Raw genomic sequence first — 25,915 nt, 5'->3', positions numbered from 1 at the left:
CATATCATTTCATAGCTATAAGTGGCACCCTACAAATGTAAAACAAAAAAAAGACCTGCACACTGAAAATGTTAACTTGCGTGGCATTGCCAGAAGGAGGCTAAGCTGCAGAAAGGCACATAATAAACCAAAAAAAGGAAGAATGCAAGGAAACGCCCAGCACATGCAGATAAAGCATCCTGTCCCGACAGCACAGGGAAAAGGGTTTGTCGGGCTGAAGCCAGATGGCAGTGTTAAGTGGAGTGGGGCTGCAGGCCATGCGCATACACCCTGACTTCACACATTGAAATTGAGGATTATACAAAAGACTTTGTTCTCTTTTGTGAAAGGATGAATGAGAATGGGCCAGCATGACTTTCTGTTAAAACAGTGTGCAGAGAAAAAGTTTGGTGTCGTGTTAGTCCAGTTTTAAAATCAAACACAATCCAAGTACCATCTCAGTGTAATATTTTCAGGTAGTCCAATAAAGGTAGAAAAACTAGGTTTTTGGTTGATGTCAACAAAGGATGAGTGATTGCCTTAGACTGTATGGTTTAATGGAGACGACTTGTCCATAATGGGCGAGTGGGAGCCGACCCGCCAGTACCCTCATCCATCATGGAGGAGCCACGGCAGCCGAGTGGCAACAACAAGCTCTCCCTGTGCTTGCCGCAGTTCAGGGAGCACTCCTGAGATGGCTTAAATTGTTAAAGGTGGAAACGTGGTTACCCTTTGACAGTTTTGTTTCGCAGCACGCATGTCCAATGAATATGAAAGGCCGGGGGCGTTTTGCTTCCCCAGCCTTGCATGGCCCTTTGAGGGTGCAGGCTGGGAAACAATGTCTGAATGTGTGTAGGGGGTGCTCCTGTCTCTTTGAACATTCAGACAGATTAGGACACTGACAATTAAGTGCTCTAATTCCTGCATGCATGTGCAGGAACCAGGAAGCATGCTTTGCTTTCGGGTTCCTGTTTCTGCTGTGCAAGAGATGGAGGGCTTTTGTGGAGGCGGAGGGGAGCAGAGTATGAACCTGGGCTGCAGGTAGAATGCATTTTATATGTATTATTATGTAATGTGTGTGTGAATGAATGAGCGTATGGAATATGGGTGTGCGTATGAATAAGCGAGTATATGGTGCATGGGTGCGCATGTGAATGGGCGAGTGAATGGTGTGTATAAAGGAGTGAGTGAATGTTGTGTGAATGTATGCATACCTGTGTTTGTGCTTGGCCGGAGTTGATTTTGGCAGGCGAGGGGTGGGGGGGCAGGAGGAGGTGCTACTATGGCATTTTTAATGGGCAGCCATGATAAAGCAAGCATGATATGGGTTATTACGTGGCTAGACTGGCATTTCGATGACACCAGTCTAGCTATTTCTTACTGTCGCATAACATTTTACTCTGGGCATTTATGATGAATTAAGCATGGTAGGTGTCATTGCGTAGCTATAGTGTCATTTTGGTGCTGCAGTCTAGCTATTTCTTACTGTGGCATGGCATTTTATTATGAGTGTCTATGACAAAGTAAGCATGTTAAGGGTTATTAAGTTGCTAGACTGCCATTTTGATCCAGCAAGTCTAGCTATTTCTCACTGTGGCATGGACTTTCTCTTTACTGGGCATCAAGGGTAAAATGAACACAAGTCGGGCCGTGGCCTGGAGCTCCGGCACTGTGGATGCTCTCCTAAAGGCCTCTGTGATGTGCCCGCTATACTTTAGAATTTTATGAAGTTCCAGCGCTCAACTCCACGCCAAAATCTCACCGGAGATGTCGGAAGGCTTGCTAAGGCCAATGAAACGAAAACCGAGGTTGGCACCCGACTAGACGCTTCACAATGAGCTTCAAGCTCTGCGGCCCCTCCGCTGCCTCCTTCCAAAATGGCGGGCGGAGTTGACAGAGCCTGCGGCGACACAGGGCGGAATCCTGCTGGTGTGCCAGCCGAGCCCTAAATGATCAAGCAATGCTGCCCCCCCTCCCGACTGCGGCTCCAGAGCGGCTGTGGTCCCTATCGGAGATCTCTACCTACCGCTGAACACTGCAGCTGAAGCCCACTAGCCTCGCGCTCCCCATACGCAGTGCAGCACTCCTGTGGAGGAGGGGGTCCGATCTGCGCTGCGGCACCTTGGCGGGGGGAGAGCCCCCTCCCAGCATCAGGCACCGGGATCGCGGATCCTAGCACCGGTGGGGGGTGAGTTGTGGTGCTGGGCGCTCCCTGCCTTGAGCTCCATTTATGTGCTTCAGTGGGCGCAAGCAAGCAACACCGTTCTGCGCCCCTCGCGGTGCGTTTGCTCAACACCCAGCTTCTGCCTCACACCGACTCCTCACCTCTTTCCCCAGGAGATCACCCTGGGCCTGATCCACATCTGGCATGGTGCAAGCCCACCCAGCATAAGTTCAGTTCATGGGGCAGCACCCTTGAACTCCAGAACTGACCAGGAATCTGATCCACTGCACCCCGCCCCCCCTGTTAACTTCCAGATCGAAGGAGGCTCCCAGCCAGCTCAGTGTATTCACAACATCAATAGCTACATAAAGCTCCTTGCCTCACCAGCTCCTTTGGTGGCACTCTATCGCTCGGGTCGAACCTCAGAAGGGTCCCCAAGACATACTGGGCCCTAGCTCTTCACCCCCAAGACGCCTCCAGAAAAGGGGGTGCATCAGTGGCGGTGCTCCCTCCCCCACTCTTCCCACTTCCTTCCTGGGGCGCCCCGGCCCACCTTTCTACTCCCTTCACCCGCAAATCGGACTAAGAACCCAGAAACAACATCCTACATAGCGTCCGAAAACTCACCATCCTCATATTCTCCCCACCCTAGTCTGGGGAGCCTCAACCAAAGGAAGCACCCATCCTTACAAACCTTAACTAAAGGACCATGACCCTCACCACAATAACCTCAACCCTCCAACCGCAGACTTTGGCCTCTTGCTCTCCACAGCCTCGAGAAATTTCTGGTCTCCACCTCACCCCCATTTTGGTGCAATGATGAAGCAACTGAAAGCTGGCAAGAACCCAGACATCGCCACTATGTTCACATCGACTGACAAGGGAAAGAAACTCGACCCCCCCCAAGCTTACCCCACAGAAATCCCGAGGATAGAGAAGCCCTCGCCACCAAAGAGGATATACAGGCTTTTGTGGCCGATATCAAATCTGAATTCAGATCTTGCATGACGGAGCTGACCAGCAAACTAGAGAGCACTGATAAAAGGGTAAACGAGATGGAACAAAGATTGGGGGAGATTGACAACCACTCCAAAGACTACACAACCACTCTAGAGGAAGTCCCACACGCAATTAGATCTTTACAAGATAAATGTGAAATCCTCAAATATAAACAAGAAGATCTAGAAAATAGGGCTCGACGCAACAACCTCCGAATCCGAGGGATTCCATCTTCCATTCAAGACAAGAACCTGGCGGAATACGTGGAGGACTTTTTTTCAATCGCTGCTCCCGCATCTGGACAAACCCCAGCTCCTTCTGGATCGCACCCACAGACTGTGCCCACGCCGTGGAGTGGACTCGGACCTCGCCCCAGACGTCATAAACAGAGTGCACTTTTTTACCACAAAGGAGGCAATTTCAGCAATCAGCCGGTCACAAGATGAACTCTCCTTCCAGGGTTCACCCCTCCAGATTTACCAAGACCTATCCCTTCTCACCCTCCAGAAGAGGAAAGCTCTCCGACCTTTGGCTCTCTTTCTTCAGGAACGGCAAATTCGCTACTGATGGCTATTTCCAACTGCCCTACAATTCTCATATAAGGGCACTCTGCGCAGAATCGCCCACATTGAGGATGCCAACAAAATCCTGCATCCTTCCTCGCCCAGGGAGGCCGCATCACCAAATTCAGAGATCGCCGAGGACCCGGGAGCTGGCTCCCTTTCAAAACCCAGAAGAGCCTCTTGGTCGAAAGTATCACAGAGTAGCAGACACCGATAGCTGGGGGCTGGACCTCAACCAACGGAACGCCGTTTGACGCTCTCGCCAACCCCCAGGAACCACCTTAAAGGAACCTTACCAACCTAGCCCTAGCCCACGAACAAATCTGACCAAAGCTGCGGGCCCCACCCACGGCCCATGCCCATTTCCAACGCACTTTCCACCTACGAGTCCTTGGAATTCTACAGAACTTTTATTTATATGCTTGGCCCTGTTGGCCAGGGGAACCGCGAAACTACAATGACGGCACCCCAAACAGTTAAAGTTACGGCCCCCCGTTGGGGGTACATGTTAAAATCCCATGAGCGGAGTGACATATTCCCAGCTCTTCTTCAAGATGGCGGTTAACTCTTGCCCCCCAACCTCTCCCCCCCAGGCGAGATAACGGAGAGAGTCCCGGCCCAAGAGCATCAAACTCTGAAATTTCTTTCCCTTAAAGTCAATGGACTGAACTCCCCTGCTAAGAGAAAATCGATCCTACAAAACTCCAGGACGAGGAGGCGGCAGTGGCTTTGATTCAGGAGACCCACCTAATACCAGCAGACTTTGGGCGCCTTCGTTCCAAGTCTTACCCTCTTCAGCTTTTTGCCTCAGGGGGCTCTAAGAAGGGAGGCACAGCAATTCTTTTCAGAAAAGACCTAAACCCCCAGGTATTAGAAACCAAGACATGTCCGGAGGGGCGATTTGTGGCAGTCAAATGCTTCCTATTGGGAGACCTATACACTTTTGCTTCGGTGTACGCCACCAACTCAGGGCAAGCAGCGTTCTACGACGCACTGGGTTCCTCCCTCTCTCCTTTTATAGGAGGAGAAGTTATAATTGGGGGTGATTTCAATGGAGTTCCGGACCCCACATCGGATAAATCTCACCCCTCTACCCCCGGAGACTTCACTCAGGCACTCAGCCTCCAACGCCTGTTCAGATCCCTGGAAGTAGTGGACTCATGGCGGGTGCTTCACCCCTCCGAAAAAGATGATTCCTTCTACTCTTACGTCCACCGAACCTTCTCAAGAATTGACCTCCTCCTGACATCCTCCCAGCTGCTTGCCTACACTAATGAGGTATCTATTGGCCTGCGGATCCTGTCTGACCACTCCCCAGTAATCATTGAAATCCGTGCACATGTACCTAAGCCTAACTCTCCACCCAGATGGACGCTATATGACCCTATCCTTAACGACATGCCGCTGAGGGACAAGATTGCGATAACGATTAAAAACGTTCTTAGAGAGAACCCAGTCGAAGACACCTCCCCTGCAAACACGTGGGACGCTTTGAAAGCGGTAGTCAGCGGAGAGCTGATCACACAGGGGGTGGCATTCCACCGTAACAGACGGCAAATCCACCAGGCCTTGGAGGAGGAATTTAAAACAGCGGAGGAAACCCACAAAAGAAAAGGCTGGTCTCCCAAGACTCAGCGAGCGATCCGTATCGCCAGGAAAAAGCTAGAGGTGCACTACGCCGAATACACCGCACAACTCATGGTCAAAGCTAAACAGTTCTACTATGCGAAGAATAACAAGGCAAACAAGCTGCCTGTAGCTAAACTTGCCAAAGCAAGACACAGCAACACCATTATAGGCCTCCGGGATCCACAAGGGGTGATCCAATACGCAGAGGAGAAAAAACAACAGCTGGCAATAGACCACTTGACCCAGGTCATGACGGCGCCCCCGCGGGAGCCAGAGTAAACAAAAAGAATACTTGCGTGAAGTGGCCCTCCCCCGACTACACGACGCAACCAAAGAAAGCCTGGAGGCCACAATCACAAGCGAGGAGATCGAAGAAGCCATTAAGTCCCTCAAATCCCAGGCCCCGATGGATTCTCTCATAGGTTCTATAAAATCTTTAAACTTCAGCTGATCTCCCCCCTGGTGGTGCTCTTGAACTCCTTTCGGGAGAGGGAGACAGGGGTGGTGTCCCCCTCAATGCGGGAATCCACCACCATCCTTCTACCCAAACCAGGGAAGGACCCGAGGGACCCGGCTTCCTACAGGCCGATAGCTCTGCTCAATATCGATGCCAATCTGTACTCTAAGATTCTTGCAACCCTCCTGGCACGCATTCTACCCAATATTATTAATCTGGACCAGGTAGGCTTTATCCTGAACAGAGCAGCAGGCAACATCCGCAGAGCCCTGAACCTAGTCGACCTTGCCTCTCGAAGTTCCCAGGAGATGGTCCTGATGGCCTTAGACGCTACTAAGGCGTTCGATAAGGTGGACTGGTCCTTTATGAGCCTGACCCTGGAGGCCTTTGGATTTGGGTTGGCGTTCCGGGCAATGGTCCTGGCTAACCACAAATCAACAAGGACCCTCCTCAGGATCAATGGCTCACTTTCCGCTCTGATACCCCTGTCCTGTGGAACCAGACAGGGCTGCCCGTTATCCCCACTCTTGTTTGCACTCATTATAGAGCCGTTTGCCCAAAAGATCAGACTGAACAACGCCATCAAGGGCCCCCGGGTTGGCTCATCCCAGCACAAAATTGCAGTATACGCAGACAATGTCCTTCTCACGTTTACGGAGGCCCGCTCTTCACTACAGCACGCCCTAGCTGAAATAGCCAGCTAAGGTGAGGTCACTGGCTTCTCCATCAACTTCAGCAAGTTGGAACAGGGGAACGAGAAGTACTAATCCCGATGTGCCCAATCGCATGGAAGTAGAAAGCCATCTCCTATTTAGGGGTACAGGTTCCCGCGAACCCAAGGGACACATATCAGGTCAACTTCCCCAGGCTTTTCAAGGAAATAGAGGGCGACCTGGAGCGCTGGACAACTCAAGAGATCTCGTTGATGGGACGAATAACAGCCTGTAAGATGAACCTGCTCCCACGGTTCCTTTACGCCTGCTCATCCCTCCCAGTGGCAATCCCGGTACCCGCTCTCCATGATTTGCAGAGAAAAATGCTTAAATTCATTTGGAGGGGTAAGAAGGCCAGGATTCCTCAACAGTCAATGCTAGGCGATGCAAGATTGCGCGGTCTAGGGGTCCCCGACTTACAAGCATACAGGGCGGCAGCGCAATTGGCGCACATCGCGCTTGGCAAATAACCACTGACCGCCCTAGATGGGTGGAACTAGAACAATTACGGCTCCCCCTTCCTCTACGGTTTCTCCCACATATTCCGCCTCCTCTTAGAGGAGGATGGCAAGGCCTCCTGCTGGCAACGAAGCATACTTTGAGCTCCTGGGACTGGGCACTGAAACAGAAGGGAATCCCGAGAGGACTGAGCCCCCTAGCGCCTATCTTTCATAATCCGACCTTCTCGCCCGGAGTAAATCCCCAAAACTTCCAGAATTGGATAGCGGGAGGCTTCGAAACGCTGGACCAGTTATATGAGGGGGAACAACCCTTTGAACAATGCAAGGAAAAGTTCTGACTTCAAGAAAGTGACAGATTCACATATGTTCAGCTGGGCCATTGGTGCTGCCACCCCCAAACTCTCCAAACAGCTACACGCCCTCTTACTGACCTTGAACTAACCCTTAACGATCTCCCAGTTCGCAGAAGGATTTCCACTCTATACAGGCGATTCCTGGGAGACTTTATCTTCAAAAACCCGCTGCATGGCCCAATGGGAGGCCGACCTGGGACAACCGATTGAGGATCAGACCAGGGTGGACATCTGGTCTCGAATGCATATGTCATCCGCCTGTGTTACTAATAGAGAATGCGCATACAAAATCTTGTTGCGGTGGTACTATTCCCCCTCAGGCTCCACCACATGAACCACTTCCTCGACCACGCTTGCTGGAGAGGGTGCGGCCAACCGGGCTCCTTCTTCCACATGTGGTGGGCATGCCCGAAGATCCAACAGTTCTGGAAACAATGTTTAGCTACTATTGAACAAATCACCCAGACAGCTCTCCCCTTGGAGCCTGAACCCGTCCTCTTGGGGGGCCCCGGTCCCCGGGGTTTACCCACGCTCCGGAAGCAGAGCCAAGTTGCTGACTCAATGCCTTCTGGGGGGAAAAATAGGGATCGCCCACTGCTGGAAAGCCTCGGAAGGCCCTGTTATGGCCCATTGGTGGGGAAAGATATAGGACATAATGATTGCGGAGAAGGTCACAGCGGCAAGGATCAGAACTCTTCACCGGTCACAGCGGCAAGGATCAGAACTCTTCACCGCTTCCAGAACATTTGGGCCCCCGTGCTGGAGTACGATCAAAGATTCTCCGCACTGACTTACAAACCCATCAATATCCGGTGGGCCCTGAGAGATCAGAACGCTTCCTGAAAAGAGGAAACGCACTAGGGGGCAGCGCCCCCAGACTGATGATCGCAGGGGGCGCTGGAGGGGGGAGCAGAGGGGATTTATGGTCCTGTATTATTTATCTTTCTGTCTTTGTCGTTTTCTACACTGTTGTCACTCTGCCATGGTTTAAAATAAATATATTTACAAAAAAGAAAAAAAAAACGAACACAAGTGTTATTACGTGTCTAGACTAGCCTATATTGTAGGGTGACCAGATGTCCGGGTTTTCCTGGGACAGTCCGGGGAAATCACCCTCTGTCCCGGGGTCCCTGGGGGGCTACGGTAATTAAAACCGGAATTATTTTTCACAACACTTTCAGAATTTTGAAGTTGGAGGTTTGGCTCGAACCCCCAACCTCTCAGGTACAAGTCAGAACACTTACGGACTGTGCCACATAGACTGGCTTCTAAATTATTGTATGGCAAGCCATGTAATATCAATTAGAGCTACTGCTCGTTTTGAATTAACATGCCACGATTCAAAGACAAAACTGCACAAATGAGATTATATACAGTTTATAGAAAGGAGAAGTGCTGGAAATATGGTTGGGGGTGGTTGTGGGGGCGTGTTGGGGAGGGGCGGTAATTGGTGGGCTGCGATGGGGTAGTCCCTCTTATGTTGTTGGCCGTCCTGGTTTTTTGTTTTATAAATCTGGTCACCATACTATATTGTGCAGCCAGTTTGGACATGTGTTCTCATTGTTGCATGGTATTTGTAATGACAAAGCCAACAGGAGTATGTTCTTATATGGGCATACTGCCATATATTGGCACTGCCAATGTGGACATGCTTTCTTCTAATATAATTACTAGCATTATGCACAATGTACGCATGAGTATGTTCTTAAATGAGAATACTGGCATACATCAGTGCAGACAGCATGGAAATGCATGGGCACGGCCAACGTGAAAATGTTTTTATACTGCCATATTATCCGATATTTATATGGTGTCCATCACCACTACGGTGGTCTTTCAGCGCATGACCTTGTCCGAAAAGTGGCATATTGGGACCATGCCAGGGTGTTGCCACACAGTCAGTGGAAATAAAAGATAGGTTTGGGAGGAGGTGATAGGAAAGAGAAATTAGTCAACAGAATGACCAAAATCAGAGAGGAAAAACAATTAAGGATGAGCGGGAGGGGATATGGTTGTCGGAAATAGGGCTGTGTGTTTCGCAAATGTGATAGGTTATTGGTAAGCATGAGTGTAGGACTAGAAGAGTACAGCTTGGTTTAGAGCACAGTTTTATTGGGATGGCAATATCTAGAACCGAAAAAGCATGGTACTAGATGTAGTTGGTGCGCGATTGCGTGATGGATTCCAGAGGTGCTTAAGCGTGCCCGAGTAGTGTTGAGGCTTTCGCCAGATTAGTTTGGAAGAAACAATCCCTATATCAAGGGAGAACTGGGTTTCAGCGGCAAGAGTCGGACGTGTATAGAAGTATGCCTGGAGAGAACATGGGGTAAAGTGGTAGGGGAGGGGAAGAGGAGTCATGATGGACTTGTGTCCAGTAATATTAGGTTCTGTAAGGCACAAGCTTGGTGTAAATCACTAACTAGTACAATAACATTCATAACAAAATAGCTCAAGTGACCAGCTGTTCAAGCTCGAAAGACGATTACAAGCCTAAATGGAACCGTTATAGCCCATTGCAAGATGAACTTTAACACACACTAGGTACCCAGCAGCACAATCCTCCAGATCAGACAGAAAGCAACCACAGGGAGATTGGCTTTCTCATTAATGCTCATTCCGTGTCCAAATTGCACCAAACTGTTTGGCTTTCAGCCCAATGCTTCACAGAAAGTGTGTTGTATAATGCTCCATGTATACCCATTATTCAATTGTTCGGGTGCCCTAGCTAGGCTGGTTCGCTCTGGCATACTTGTGGGAAATATTTACCAGTCACTGTTTAAAGTCTTGAATTAGTTTCTAATCTGATTGTGGCTTTTGCAGTTCTAGTAGCTAAATTATTTGTTGACCATCACAAGGTAAGTCAATGAGGACTATCACCGCATTTCTGCAAGGCATCCAAAAACAGATGTGGTTTCAATTGGTAAAGGCCCTGAAGAGATTGACGAAGTGCATATGACGTCTAACTGCCACTCCAAAACACCGTGACATGTTCACACGTTTTTGAAACTAGGATTGAACTGGAGGAATGATTTCCAGCTACCTCTGAAAGGCCTTGCATTACAACTATGGTTCTATGCATTATTTCAGTTTGTAATATAATAATAATAATAATAATAATAATAATAATAATAATAATAATAATAATAATAATATAGCTGACAGGATTTTCCCTCAGCTGGATTGTTTTTCTTCATCTCTAGGCAAACCACAGTAAATTCAATTTCTCATCCATGTCATATCAGATGTATAGGGAGAAGAAATGGTGCGTGGTACAATGTCTTAAAAAAAATGAGAATATGCACATGTGCAGCCTCCATTCACTTCCCAGGTGGCATTTCATTATGGAGTGCAACTATCGATGCTAGCTGGGTTGTTAAAAGAGGTTATGTCATAAGCCAGAAGGGATACTTTTCTTTTAAAACCTCACTCAGCTAGAGAGGCAATGGCTTTTCATGAGATGGAACACAACATATTTCACAGAGCAGCAGACTCGAGTGATATATTTCAAGCAGGTTGTGCATATCCAGCTGGTAGTGAGACAAACGTTTTAAACTGCCATAATATACACAAGAGGTCTTCACATAAAATGATATTTTTTTTTACTTTTATTAAACACAGCATCATTAAAGACATCAAGTCATTATCCATCTGTTAACCCCGTCCCTTTTAACTGAGGTTTCTTTTTCATTTCATAAATTGTAGGTCTAAGAATTAAGTTATTTTGAATGTGTGAACATTTCATTAGGTTTCCATTGTTAAACTTCAATGCAAGATTTAAAAGCTGGTCTTTTGAAAAAAATCAAATGAAGGGGACTGTGATTGCAGGTGCTGTGGATTATTCTTAAATACCAATTTTTGCACCAATTCAAATATCTGGCAAACGAAATACGCAAAATAATTCATACATACGTCTGTTCATATCCATCCGGCTGGAAACAGGGATCCCACCCGAAGTCCCTTGGGCCGCGAGGCTCCACGATCCTGCCCTGGAAGCAGAGTCCAAGGGGTGGAAGGAGTTGTGAATGGCAACAAAGAAAATGAAATCAATGTCAGTTGTGGTACCATCACGCCTTCAACACACCAAACATGGCTTTAAACATGTTGCAATTTCGCAATTCCGGGATTATTGGGCCATGCCACCCCATTTATATAAATCATCTGAATTATGACATTCATGATAAAAGCATCCCTTAGCTTTCATCACTGCAATAAACAAATACGACCTACTTTCTCATTCATAAAATAGAAGAAGGGCAAGACTGAAGTTCATATTACAAAAATAAATCGCAGGAAAAGACAAACATGCATACACGTGTACATGGATATTAGAAAACAGCACGTTTAACAAATAACATGGCAGTTTAGCAGTTCAATTCTTTGCCTACCTAATTGAGATGGGTGACATTTTCATGATGCTGGGAAGAAAACCAACTCGGTGAAAAGTGTAATGAATGGCGTTTGTATGCATACATTAGAATGAAACAATGAAGTTACTTGCATGACACCTGCGTATTGCCATACGCTCTTCGGTGTGCTGGAAGACAGAAGAACTACACTACCTTGAGGGGGGATCAAATGAAAAGTGAAGTAAGGAAAAGCTGGATGAGAAATCTGTTGAAGACCCATCTGAAAACCTGGAAGTTCAAATGTTTGTGTACACGTGTTGAACTAGAGTTCAAGATCTAGAGAGTAGCATTTGAGAACATCATCTCCTCGGGTGACTTTGTGGGTCCAAGGTTTGTTTCTGAGGTGCATAACTGAGATTATGTTGTACCCTTCCATTCGGATGGCAACACTAAACCAAGGTCTCGAAGACAGAGGCACAGAAGTGAGGCACAGATGTGAGGCACGGATTCATGGCGTTTGTCCGTAAGGTGGTCGTGAATAGGAACTATGTGAGACCCACAATAAGAACTTTCAGAGACTGTTTCGCCATACGATGGTTGCATGTGCTCGGACTATGGTGGTCCTACAAGACAGTATTAGAATTCGTTTTTTGGAAAAAATGTGCTTCTTAAATAAAGAAAACGTCAGTTGGCAGTGTGAGGCATTGTCATGATAACAATCTACAACTTGGGTGACTGTCCTGGATAGTTTTTATTCCAGCCATCATTCCTAAGCACAGAATGCTTAAGTTTCACTTTTATATGGTAGTTTGTGGGGCCCCAGGCCCTGTACTCACTGAAGACAAGCCAGATGACTAAAGGGCACTTCATATGGCTTCTGTGGCGCCTCTGTGGGATCCTTGCACATGCTCCAGTCAGAGGTATGTGCTCGTTTCCCAGTTTCCAGATGGCGCCTTCTTCTTACGACTGCTGCGTTTACAAGTACCATTGGATTTCTGCCAAGCGTAACGCATCAGAGTTTTTCCCTGATTGGGGCGCTGCACGCTTCCTGATCTGCGGTTAACTATCCTGGCAAGGGGACCAGAGAGTCCCCATGACTCTGCAACGGTTATTTGTTTTTTAGAAGATTTATTCAGTGCTCAATCTTCTACCATCTGGTAGTGATTCTGTACACTTAAAAGAATTCAAATAAATATAATGTTAAGGTTTGATTTATTGACTCGTTTTCCTTTTGTATTCATAACCTGGACCATAAACCCATACTTTGTAGGAGTCCATAACTTCACCTTTATTATAGCGCTTTACAGAATGTCAGGGTCAGTTGATTCTCAAGTATTTCCCATTCACTGCCACCTTACGGACAAACACTATGAATCCGACAGCTGTAGCCTCCCTTTGGGATCTGCTAATGCAATTTGACTTTTATGCTGCCGGCACCATGAGGTGAGACTTTGCCTGTCTGTATCATCATACCACTTGTACTTCTTATGCTGCCGGATGTAGCCCCCCCCCCCCCCGCACCATTAGGTGAGGCTTTGCTGGTGTGTATAATCATACCATTTTGATTTTTATACTGCTGGATGTAGCCCCCTGTGCCATGAGGTGAGGCTTTGCCTATCTGTATAATCATACCACTTGGACTTCTTATACTGCTGTTTGTAGCCCCCCAAACCCTCCGCCGCTCCATGAGGTGAGGCTCGGCCATGCTGCACACACAAACCAATCTTTACAACTGCAACCATACGATATGCCTTGCTCTTGACTAATGTACCACACACTTCTCTAACTAGCGCCTAGATACCTCAGTGTTTTGAGTGCTGAAATAACTGCAAAATAAATACAAATGAAAAAATTATTCTTTGTGGTTTAAAAGGCTGCAGGTACATTTACACAGCGTTCAGACTAGTTCAAATGTACTTCATGAACCACTGCAAAGCACACTTTCTCAAAATTGTTATTCTTGTGCAGCGATCTGCCGACAAAATCCCAAATTCCTTGCTTCTCCCTTATTTCTAACCAACTTCAACTTTATTTGTTAGGCCAAAGCTCCCCCAACTGAAAATGCCCTCTATCCGCCCAGCCCTCGCAGGAGATCCTGGGCTGGAGGAGTGCTGTTCATGATGGGGGAAGATTAGCTCTCTTCCTTGCCTCAAGCCCCCTCGCTGCTAAACCCCCGGGAGGAGCGAAAACCCCTACTGATTCATACTAAGTTCACTTTATAGTCTTTACAGTCCAACTGGTTGCATGCATACCGCTCTGCAACAGCGACGGTGGCAAATACCTTCCTTGTCCCCTGCTGAAATTCCATCCATGTGGGGTTGGAGGGAGGCAAATGCTGCCATGCTGGAGACTCCCGGGTGGTTCAGCTGCAAAACAGCAAAGAAGTCTGTCTCAAGAGGTGGGACCCTTTTTATGGCCTTGACAGCACAAGCCCATGGATGGCTGGTCCCACCTCCTTCCAGCTGTCCCCTCTTATTTTTCCCAGGCTTGTTAACCCGTTTCATGGGCTTCTCCATCTCCTTCTGGATTTTTTACCAGCTTAAAGGCCCCGCTTCACAGGCTTCGGCCCCCTCTATTGTTTCTCGGGCAACAGCACAGGTTAAACTTGTGCCTCCTTGAGGGGTGGCTCTGCCCCCGTCGTCATCGCCGCCATTTCTAGCATACGGGACCCAATGATAAAATAATCATTACTGGAGGATGAGGGCATTGGGTTAAGCGAATGGTGGGCCTCACCAGAATCCATGAGTGCAGGAAATCTTTCCAAGGGTTCCAAGTGGGGGGAAGAAGGTAAGACAGGGCTGGTGGGTGTTTGTAGTGTTGAGTGTTGGGTTCCAGTACATACACAGAAGGAATGTTTTATGTCAAGATTGTGATGTGTGCACAGGGTGGTGGGGGTTTAAATATTAGAACACAGGGGTATATTTGATTCAGGTAAGGATTGCTGTGTACTGGTAGTGCTGTGGAGGACTTGGTAGTGGGACAGCAGGCAGCTCGAGGTCAAATTGAGGAGTCTGGAGAGCTGGGAGCATGGAGTTTATGTACTGGACTGGAAGTTGTCAGAATGCGATGTACTACTAGTGTTGTGCATGAGGTTTCCTCTCTGGAACGGAAAGGGGACGTGAGTCATGACTGTGGTGCGTTAGCTGAACCCTCCAAGTGAAGCGATGCTCCATAAAGAATTGAGCAATAACTTCGTTCTTTTTTAATTTGTTTATAATGTTCTGTCCCGGGTCCCAGGAATGTATACATGGTTTGGTGGAAGGATTGTCTGGAGTACCATTAGCATGTCGAGGTAGTAAGCTCACATACTTGTGTGCCTGCAGGCGCTTTTGTGCAGCTTAAATGGCGCAACCAGACTGTGTTTGCATATACAGCACAACGAGAGCTTGGCAATGTATCAATCAGCTCCTTTGCTTCTGCACATGTGTAACGGAAGCAAAGGACCACTGCAGCACTGTTAAGAAGCATCCATAAGAAAGTACTGTAACTACATACATCAACACTGATGACCTATGCCGTTCCCTCTTATGCAATAGCTTTTTCACAGCCCACTACTGAGGAGGTTCTTTCATCATGAATCACATCCTGGCATTTGTCTTCGGTTAGGCCCCTGCTAACTTAATCCCTTCTCTGTGCTTTATAAAAAGGTGAGAAACTACACTGGTCATATTGAACCATCTCTCAAACCAGTGTCTGTTCTGGCCAGAGAAGAGGGCCGCCATGCTGTGCCAAGACTACAGGGGTGCATAGTTGGGAACCCCTGTAACGCCTGCTGACTCCCGCTCATGGAGAGTTGTCCCTAAACCAGCCAAACACAACAATTTAGCCAAATCCCAAGAAAAGAGTGTATTCTGGGGCTGGGTGTAACCCATGCCACCCTAGTCAGCAACTCAGAAGGTGTGCATTAACATGTGACTGAACTCTGTTCTTTCGTGGAGTATGGTGATATGGATACAAGTAATTTTCTATGTGTCTACAAAGTCATCATTATTTCGTCTCTGAATTTTGCCCCAAGTATTCTTATCCATAAATCACGTCATTATTCCATGTTCTCAGTCAATCTAACAGTTGACTACAAAGGCAGGCAACCACAGCTGTCCATTGTCATGCGTGGTCAGACTTAATTGTGTTCGATGCAATTGTACCATTGTTTAAGTGATGTTGGTCATATCTTTCCTTTGTGGATAATGATTGAACGAACGGGTGCTCGTATGTCGGAGGAAAATGTGTTTTCCTGTTAACAATGAAATTCTAGTCACGGTTTTTCAGCACCTCTTCAAAGACACACCAGCTCTGAAACCCCACACTTCTAAAGTTTAAATTAACTGCAGCCCAAACCCAGTGATTTTCCTTTGGCCCACCCCATAATAATCGACTTAATCTAAATCATTTTTAGTAAAATCAGTCTGAAATGAGAGCAGGTTGCATTAACCTGATGTGGTGTAGAGTAGAGTAAGGAACACTGCTAAAAGGACAGATAACTGCAGGTCATGTTCCCAAAGGACGAGCCTATTTGCATATACACAAACCTTTGCAGAATTCTGAGTTTTTTTTATTCCCCCATAAATGAATTGTGAGAAACCCAAAGGTACGCTCACATCTACTCTCCTGGAATACTCTGTTTATTTGGCCAGAGAAGGGCCATTGCTCTTGGATCCTGATCCTGGGGGTGGACAAGCGAGGGAGGATCACCTGAGTGGAGGTTCCTTGGGGATTTGGAAAGAGGGTACCTGATGGCAAGACCTGCCCTCCCCTACCTTAGCCTTCATGGGCTATTGTCAGTCTTATTCCATCATCCCCTGTATATTCCCTTTGAGTACTGGAAAGAGAGGTTCAGATGCATATAGCAATGAAGATCAGGGGCATGGCACACTAATGAGTTTACACAAAGTCAGGCAATTAGGAATGACTCGTTCCACCTGAAGTCCATCAACAGTCAGGGAACATATAAAAGGTGGCGTGCAAAAGGAGGAAGAGAGGTTTGAGGAGTATGCGTGCTACAGGAGGTGTAGTAGGACTGGAGAACCTGAGAGGTGCTGTGGATAGGGGAAGAGAAGCCGAAGCATGAAAATGCTGGCATGGTTCCTGGAAGTCCCGCCGGGTGTGCAGTGCCGGACTGGGAACTCTTGTCAGGAAGGCGGAGAGCGACCGCTATGAAGAGCGGAGGCGGAGTCCAGCAAAAAAGCCGGAACGCCCAGAGGGAAGCACCCAGCGAAGCAGAGTTGCAGTCTGATAAAGTGTTAGTGCACACTAGGGATGCCAGGGCACTCCGGGTGGGGTTGTTCAGCCCTGGGCTCGCAATTTTGAATGCCGAAACACAACGAAAAGCTGAATGCTTGCAATCTTGAATAGCGAACATAACGAAAAGTTGAATATTTGCAATCTTGAATGCTGAATGTAACGAAAAGCCTGAGGTTTATGTATTTTGAAGATCGAAGATAACAAAAAGGGGCTAATGAGCCCATACAGTGAACACTTGTATATATTACTGACTTTTGGCAAGAGTGGCTGCATGAACCTGCACAAAAGAAATTGTTTAACACCATCATTGCCACAGAGACACCTCCAGAGTAAAGTGAGAGACGTGAAAAACTAAAAATCAGCTAGGGGAAACTTATGGTTGCGTTACCTGTAATGGGTGGACCATGTGGTCTGATAACTGCGTCTAGACCAGAAGCCACAAAACAGTTTGAAAAGCAACTAAGAGGTATGAACAATTGGTGAAGCTAATTAAAGGAGGGGTCAAACAGACATTTTAATCCCTTTTGTGAATGTATAAGCCTATGAACAATTGGTAACAAATTAACTGCTGGAAGTGACACTTGGGGCATGGAACCCTGAAATTAAAATTGGAGAACCTTTGTCTTGTGGACCGGAGTCCCAAGACTACAGCGTTGTGTATGAACCTTGTTGCTTTTGAATTTGGGGAAAGGAGACCCCTTTGGTGTGAACTGTGATATATATATATAATCTAAAGAAGGTAACTTCCCTGCTGAAATGATAATACATTAGAACTGTTTTGAACTTGAATCAGAGAACTTTCAAGAACATACATTGCTATTACTTGACAATTTCTTTTGGAACACTGACTTTTTGTTTGAGAGCATTTCCCCCCTAGTTTTGTTGTAGTTGTGAAGACAAGCATAGGTTTTGACACAGACAGACTTTTATTTCTTTTGGAGTTAATGACATGTACATCCTTTGAATTTCTTTAGGCAGGGAAATCCCTCCACAGAATAGGGTTAAGTTAGGCGTTACACCATTTATAAATTATGGTTGAACTATATTTTTGTTGTTTGTGTCATCTTTCTTGATACCATGCTTGTCGTACAGGAGGCAGGAATCAAACTCTGACACAAGTTAAACATGGTTTTGGCTAACGCCTTTTATTGATACATAAAAGGAGTTGGGAAAATGCCTCATAGTCCCTGCACTAGAGTCCGTTTCCCTACCTAAACTAATGATCTGTCATGTACCAAACAAAACCCCTGGATCCTTCTTCAAGTTTTTTTTTTATTTTTTATTTTATTTACAAATAACAGTTCTCGTCTTTTCTCTTGAGCAATACCAAAATGATACCCAACTATCTTTGGCCTTTGTTTTGTCAGGATACCTGGGGTACTCTCCTGTCAGAGTTTTTCTGTTCTCTTAGTTTAACATAGTCCTTGTCCTAGTCCTGATAATTATCCTCTTTATTCTTGGTTAACACAATTTTGGTCCTGGTACTCCTTATTTAGGCTTCCTTCAGCTTCGATATATATCTCTTGTGACTGCCTGGTGTACTGTCCTGCCAGGGCCTTTTATATTCACAATCATCCACTTGTAATTGCCTAGTATATTTTCCTGCCAGGGCTTCTTATATTCATACATTTGTAATTACCTAGTACACTCTCCTGCTATTACTTCTTCTATTCCCACACTTGCAATTTGCCTTGCATATTCTCCTGCAGGGCTTCTTGTATTCACACACTTGTAATTGCCTGGTATACTCTCCTGTCAGGGCTTTTCCCTTGTGTGCCTTTGTCTGCACTTCGACTCTTGATAATTCACCACATTAGCCCTTCTGGCTAATTCATTCTGTCGTTGGTATATTACCCTCTTAGTGTTTTGCTCACAATTCTACTTGTGGTAATTTACCACCTTAGCCTAATTGGCTAGTTCACTTTGTCCATTATATACTGACTTGTTACGGTTTCTTATATGTATATCTGGGCTTCTCTACTTTATACGTTCTCCGGTAAGTGTCTTGCTGCTTCCTTTCACTGGTGAACATCCAGGAGTCCTGCAATGGCTTCTGGTGTTCCCGCCACATGCAGCTTTCTTCTTCTCATCACCTGAACCGGTTGGCTCACGGTCTTTCTCTCAACCCGCTGATCGCACAGAGGAGCAACCCGCTCCCACCAGCAGCCTCTCCTAGTTCCTGGCAGTCCCGTTTTAAATGTCCCGGGCACAGGTGCATGCTCCCAGCAACTAGAGCGCTGCCTGTGCTTGGAGTTTCTCTCAGGGTTCCTCTTTCTCTGCATTCCTCCACTCCTCTTTCTCGTCACAGTGTTAAGGTGTTTCTGGGAACAGTAGTCCCTTTCAGCTAGATTGGAAAGAGAGAGAGAATCCGCACTCATCATTGATGGAGCAGTGGAAGAATCACAATAAGCCATTAGAGTGCTACAAATGGGAGGCTCATCCTGCAAGGGTAAAAGGGGTATACCATGTCTCATCCGATGAAGCCATGGTATTTCCCAGGAGGTTGTCTCCCCTCCACGAGATCCTCCCTCATATGGCCACCCCCAGGGTCAGGATCAGGTAGCGACTGCTGTGCCCTGGCCACATGGGAGGAGGTCCCCACCGGGAAATATTTGATGACTCCATCAGATTCATCACAGAATACACACCTCTAGTAGTGCACTGTGAGCATAGAAATGTTACTTCAGTTTAACTCAGATATTATCGCTACACTAATTAAATTAATCCTTATATTGTTAGGGTGCTTCAAAAGGTGTGGTCCTGCAATAAACAGATCCTTGTTACTCAACAGAAAAACCTGCCTTCTCACAAAGGTGAGTTTTGATGTTTTTGCATGGTGTCTGCTTTCCCAATGATTGATTGTCTGAATGAGATTCTCTGGTATTGCTGATCACGCACATGTTTCAGTAGGGATATTTGTTTGAGCCATGCACTAGTTCATAAAAAGAGTGTTGTTCTAGGGCAAATATTGCTAACCATGATCATCTATTGTCATTTACAATTTAAATTATTGACAATCACATGTAAAATGAAAATAAGATAAACAAACATGCCAGACCACCGAATCAGAAAAAATACAATATTACGGCTGTTACACCGAGCAAAGTAAAATACACCGACACGGGCTTATAAAGATTCCCAGAATCTTTATTACAAAACTGAACAGTATTCAACAAAGTACACAAATAGCTATTTGGCCGTCAATACATCACAGAGACCACCAAAAGGGTTCAATATGAGCAGCGAGGGAATTTCCTAGCTGGACATCAACGCATTTATACAATTTGTAAAATGATGTCCAGCGCCGTTACAGGTTAATCATGCACTGGGCTAGGGTCGCCCCAGGTTCACTTTCCTAATTTACATATCTCGTGCATGCGGTTTACTTTTCAATACATTTACTAACACACTCCATTATTCTTCAATTTAACATTTACACTCTTTATATACTGCTTTAATACAGACCAAACAATGTTTCGCATATTATATTCAGATAGCATTACTGTTCTTGTATACTTGTAGTTTAACAAGCCGCCGAGGGAAGGCCAACAGGAAAGGCTGTCGCCCCTCTCTGCAGCTCCGCTGCGAGGGGTTATGCAAGGAGTCACAGGTGTCGCGCCTGCAACACCAGAGCCACTCCATAGCCTCCGGATGCCGGCCCGTGCACTCTCCGTGCCCACTACACGCCACGAGGAGCGTATGATTTCTAAGATGGCCGCCGTAACCATCGCCATGGAAACCACAGCAACAACAAAGTCTGCCCGACCCGATTGGGTCCCACACCTCGTGCCGACCTCCCCTCCTGCTTTAAATGGAGGGGAGGCGCGCCACGAGGCGAAGCCGCCGAGGGAAGGCCAACAGGAAAGGCCGTCGCCCCTCTCTGTAGCTCTTTGCAGCTCTCCGCTGCTCTGAGCTGCTAGCCGCAGGAATCCATGCCTGCGCCCCCAATAATGGCTGCTCCACGGCTACCAAGGCCCTCCAACCGGACCTCAGACGGAGAAATGGAAACCTCTCGTTGCGCACTGGCACACGGAACCCCACCGCCTACCAGCCCAGTCTCGCACTGAGGAAGGCTTGCCTGCGCTCCCGATACGCGGCACAAAGCCGCTTACACCGCCGTGCAAGCGCTCTCATCAGCTGCCTCACTGTAAAGTCCTGCTGGGTTGCCCGACAAAGCCCACAATCTGTCCATAACCCTCATAATGCCCAGTGCCGTATGGCTTACACAGCTGCGCGGAATGCCACCGTCGTCCTATGCCATCAAGCTAGTAGAGCAGATCGCACCGGCAAGGCACGCCCCACGACATCCGCCTGTGCAGATCCACCGCCCCTTGCGGTCATAAGAGCTCAGGACTTGGAGCTTCCTACAGATGCACTATCTGCAGCACAACATGTAAATCCATTGTGCACAAACTGTTCCTCTTGCTCACGCCGCTTTGTTATGCAATGGTACCCCCTCTGCTATTACATGCAATGTTGTTGCCCCAACTGCCCTGTAGGACAATGGTGCCCCCTCTGCTATTACATGCAATGTTGATGCCCCCACTGCCCTGTTGGTCAATGGTGCCCCCTCTGCTGTTACATGCAATGTTGATGCCCCCACTGCCATTCTCTGCAATGTTGATGCCCCCACTGCCCCGTTGGTCAATGATGCCCCCACTGCCTTTATTGCCAATGACAGGCAGGCTTATGCTCCCCACACCACCAAACCTGTACCCACCACAACCCCCAACCAAAAACCTACCTCTTCATGTAGTCCTCCATCCAAACTCCTGACTTGCGCCTTGGTTAACGCCCGCTCAATTCCAGCTCACACACTTGATGTACATGATCTCATCAGCAGGGATGATCTCGACATTCTTTTTGTCTGTGAGACCTGGTTACAAGACACCTCCAGACCCGCACTTTCGCTCGCCATCCCATCTGGTTACACCATATTCAGGCAGGATCGGATAGGCCAAAGGGGGGGAGGGGTGGCCATCATAGCCAAGGACACCCTTGACATCAGAAGAATCCAGGGGGAACTAGGGCACAACGCCGAATACCTCCTCATCAAACTCAAAACGTCTCCCAATTCCACCATTGCCTTTCACCTCGTGTATCGCCCACCAGGCCCTCCCACTGACTTCCAAGAAACCCTCATCCATTCTCTGTCCCACAATCTGAAAAAAACCCACCAAAGTAATAGTACTGGGTGACTTCAACCTAGGGCTCAACAACCCCCAAGACGCCAACGCCACTGCCCTTCAAAAAGGACTAACCACCTTAGGGTTTGTCCAAGCCATCACTGAGCCCACATACACTAAAGGTCGGACCCTTGACTGGGTCGCGCAACATAATTGCCCCATTCTCCGGTCCACCATATCCCCTATCCCTTGGTCAGACCATTCCTGCATTAACTTTCACATCGACATCTCTACTGAACCATCGAAACCCACTATCCTGCTCCCGGCGACACTATCCAGGAGCTCTAAGAAACTAACTAAAGATACCCTCCTTCCACACCTACAGGTTCTAGCCCTGCAACCACCTTTCCCCAATGATCCTGTAATATTAGCCAACACCTTCAACCATATCATAACCACTGCAGTAGATACTATTGCTCCTTTGACAGCCAAAAAAGCCAAGAAAACTAAGCATTCCAATGCCTGGTTCACCCAAGCGCTCATGGATCTTAGATCCAAAAAAAGGGCCTCACTTGTCAAATGGAAAAGAAACCCCACTGAACCGAACAAAACCGCCTTCAAGGCCATTGCCAGAGAATACAAAATTGCTATTACTCAGGCCAAAGCTGAATCCTACAAGACAAGAATTAATAATGTGGATTCCGGGACTAAAGAAATCTTTTCTATTTTCAGGGAACTTGAATCCCCCTCAACCCCACCACCCAGCATTGTCAAAGACGAGGCCTGGTGCAACCAAATTCAAAAAGCTATGCTCGACAAACTTGACTCCCTTCACACCAAAATCCTAGCCCATCAAAAGGCTGTCTCCTCCTTACTAGCAGCCCAAACGGCACACCCTACACTGGACACACTCAACCAGGCACCCAAATTTGATTTCTCTCCCATGAGCGAATCGGAAGTCATTGCCCTCATTAAGTCTGTTAAAGGCATGGTCTAGTAAAACATTTTATTTAAAAAATAGATAGGCAACATAAAAAAAAATACTAGCATTCTCTTTTTTTAAACTTCCTATGTAAAATTTTGAGCTATTCAAGCTCAAAATTCGCAAAAGCAAGCACATGGGCGCATCCATTTTGTGAAATGGATGCCCTCCTGTGCTGGCTTTTGCTTTTGCGGCACTAATGAAGGAAAAGCCAGCCAGCTGTAGTAAACAAAAGCTACCGCTGGGTGGCTTTCCCTTCATTAGTGCTGTACGCGGAGGACGGGGACCGGAGACCAGAGCAGGAAAGCTGCAGCTGAATCTCCGTAAGTGCTATTTCTTTAAAAAAAAAAAAAATAAGCACTAGCTGCGTTTTTTTTCCCTAAGTTTTCCGGGCTGGAGGAGCCCGGAAAACTTAGAAATAAAACCCAGCTTTAAAAACGTAGTATTTATGTTTGCGGTCGCTTTTGAAGCAACCGCAAACATAAATACAACGTTATTGTGTTGGAAAACGCTGCGGTTTTTCTTTCCAAGTTTCTCAGGCTCTGAGGAGCGCAGCGTTTGCCCTCTTCGTCTGTACCTCCCAAAGAAACCTGGACAAACTCCAGATTGCCCAGAACAACGCCTTAAGGGCCGCAACAGTCATTTCACGCAGAGAACACATCTCTTTGGTCAGGAGAGAGGCACACTGGCTACCCATCAAAGAAAGAGTGATCTTCAAAACCCTTGCCCTAACTCACAAATGTCTTCATGGACTCGCACCCCCCTATCTTGAACAAAGGATTCACAAACAAACAGCGTCCAGACCCTCCAGAGCCGCCTATGCCAACCGCATCCTGACTCCTCACACGCGTGGAGTGCGTTCTGGGGGCTCGAGCTTCTCATCAATGGCAGCCTCTCTCTGGAATAACCTCCCAAATGAGATCAGATCAATTGAATCCCATGCTGCCTTCCGCAAGGCATTAAAAACCAGGCTTTTTGTCTAGAGGGCTTCCCCATGTATGATCCCCGACATATGCTCCCGCACTGAATGATACAATGTATAATACTGTTATGTAACTGTACCAACCAAAGCTAAAGTTATATACTTTTGGGCCGCTTATTGTAACCCTCAAGCAAGCCTTCTTAAGTATCCTTGACAGCGCCTTTATGCCCGTGGGCTGCAGCGCGCTCTACAAATGCAAAATAAATAAATAAATAAACATTGCTAATTCAAGTAATCCCCTGCTCCCGAGGTCAACAAAGGACAAGGTCTACATGACCCTTACATGTAGCCTGAGGGCAGGTTGGACATTAACTCCCCTACAGAGGTTGGAGAGGTTAAGGCAAGAACAAGGACACACGAGACGGCCATTTTAGATTACAGGGTGACTTTGTATAAAACCCCAAAATGGCGGTTTCTAACCTAAAATGGAGGCTTGTTTCAAGATGGCGGCTTACATCAATTTCTAAGGTCAAGACTTTGCCGCAGAGAGTTATTAGCGCACAATTTGTAAGCAACTTGGCGTAGGCCAATATACATATAAATTGTTTGTAATAAGAGGCATCATTTAATATCCGGTTTCACAAACCCTCCTTTTGGCCTATGCCAAGTGCTAATACTATTTCTGATTTGATTGCAAGTAACTCCATGCGTCATCGTCCAGACACCCCGAATCATTGTCGGACATATCTATTGCCATTAGGTCTGATACCAGAGTTTCCTTAAATACATACTCTTTGGAGAGCTCCTTTGGGGCGTATATTTTATTCCCTAATACACTTGTTGCTTGCGCGCAACATCCCCCTAATACTGAGCATTTACTAGGGAGACACTGTACACAACAACAAAGAAACAGAAAACTTCCCAAGATAATCAGTAGGGCCGAGAACAACTTCCATCCCCATGACCGTAGCAGGTCCCAAAACCATGTACCAAGTTCCCAATTTCCCTCAGGAACATGTACTTCTGAACTAAGAACATGTAGATTTTGGATCGCCCTAAATATCGTTGGAGAGGAGTCTGGAACATAAACGCAGCAAGCGGACCCCACTAATTTACATACTCCTCCTCGCTCTGCCAGGATCACATCTAATGCCATCCGGTACTGAAGAGCCACTAATCTTAACGCTCTCTGCTCTAACGTCATGTTATAGAGTATGTCAGTGGTCCGATTGATGGTTCTCTCCAATACTCTCGCTAGTCCCCTAATATCTTCTGAATTCATAATTTGCCCAAAAAATGGCACAAAAGATTTCATAATATCTCCTAAAGTTTGCGCTGAAGTATCCCCTTTTACACCTTGTCGTGGACGAGTCTTTGAAATTTCTGTAGTACTGGCAATAAATACCCCAGGTAATAGAATCCCTAAATAACAGGTTCCTTGCCAATCCCTGGGCAACCACGGAAATGCCACATTACCGCAAACAAAATAGACAGGTTCGCCTACGTACAGAGGTCTGTTTTCACTAGTCAAATTCGCAACGTTGGCACACGTTCTAAAATTACCCATTGACCTTGTTCCATTCCTCTGTATGCAGAAGGATACTGAATCAGGGCTGTGATTAACAGAATAAGATGGAGGCGTGGCATCCTTATTGCCTATAGGAGCCATTTTGAAAGAGATTAAAGACTGAAAAGGACGAGACAATCTATCAGAGGGGCTAACAGAAGCAACGTTTGGCTTATGTCTATTTGCAAAAAGCGAGCATCCGAGGGGCATCAAAACATTCTTTTCAAAACTATTTAAATTTGTACCATCAAAGTTCCCTGAGATGCTGTCATTCCATGGACCAAAAAATAGTGCTCTAAGAGAAGCGTAACAGGCAGTTGTCAGAGGCAAAGGGTAAATATACTAACCTAGCCCCTTATCCCGATGTTGCAGTAAATGTGTACATATCCAGCAACTGGTCTTATTAAAAATTG

General features: G+C 46.8%; 1 protein-coding gene across 1 annotated transcript in view; it reads right to left on the bottom strand.

Moving 5' to 3' along the window:
- ITPA (inosine triphosphatase) overlaps nt 1-25,915 on the bottom strand; it is a 362,873-nt gene that overhangs the window by 88,292 nt on the left and 248,666 nt on the right. The window contains exon 7 of the mRNA XM_069641242.1: nt 11,228-11,304. Coding sequence (XP_069497343.1) covers nt 11,228-11,304 — 77 coding nt within the window. The remainder of the gene's footprint in view (nt 1-11,227; nt 11,305-25,915) is intronic.

The sequence above is a fragment of the Ambystoma mexicanum genome, chromosome 1q (assembly GCF_040938575.1).
Source record: "Ambystoma mexicanum isolate Mex_15411 chromosome 1q, UKY_AmexF1_1, whole genome shotgun sequence".
In the NCBI taxonomy this organism is placed as follows: Eukaryota; Metazoa; Chordata; class Amphibia; order Caudata; family Ambystomatidae; genus Ambystoma; species Ambystoma mexicanum.
Note: the sequence above shows the minus strand (reverse complement) of the source record. Positions and strands in the feature narration are given on the sequence as shown.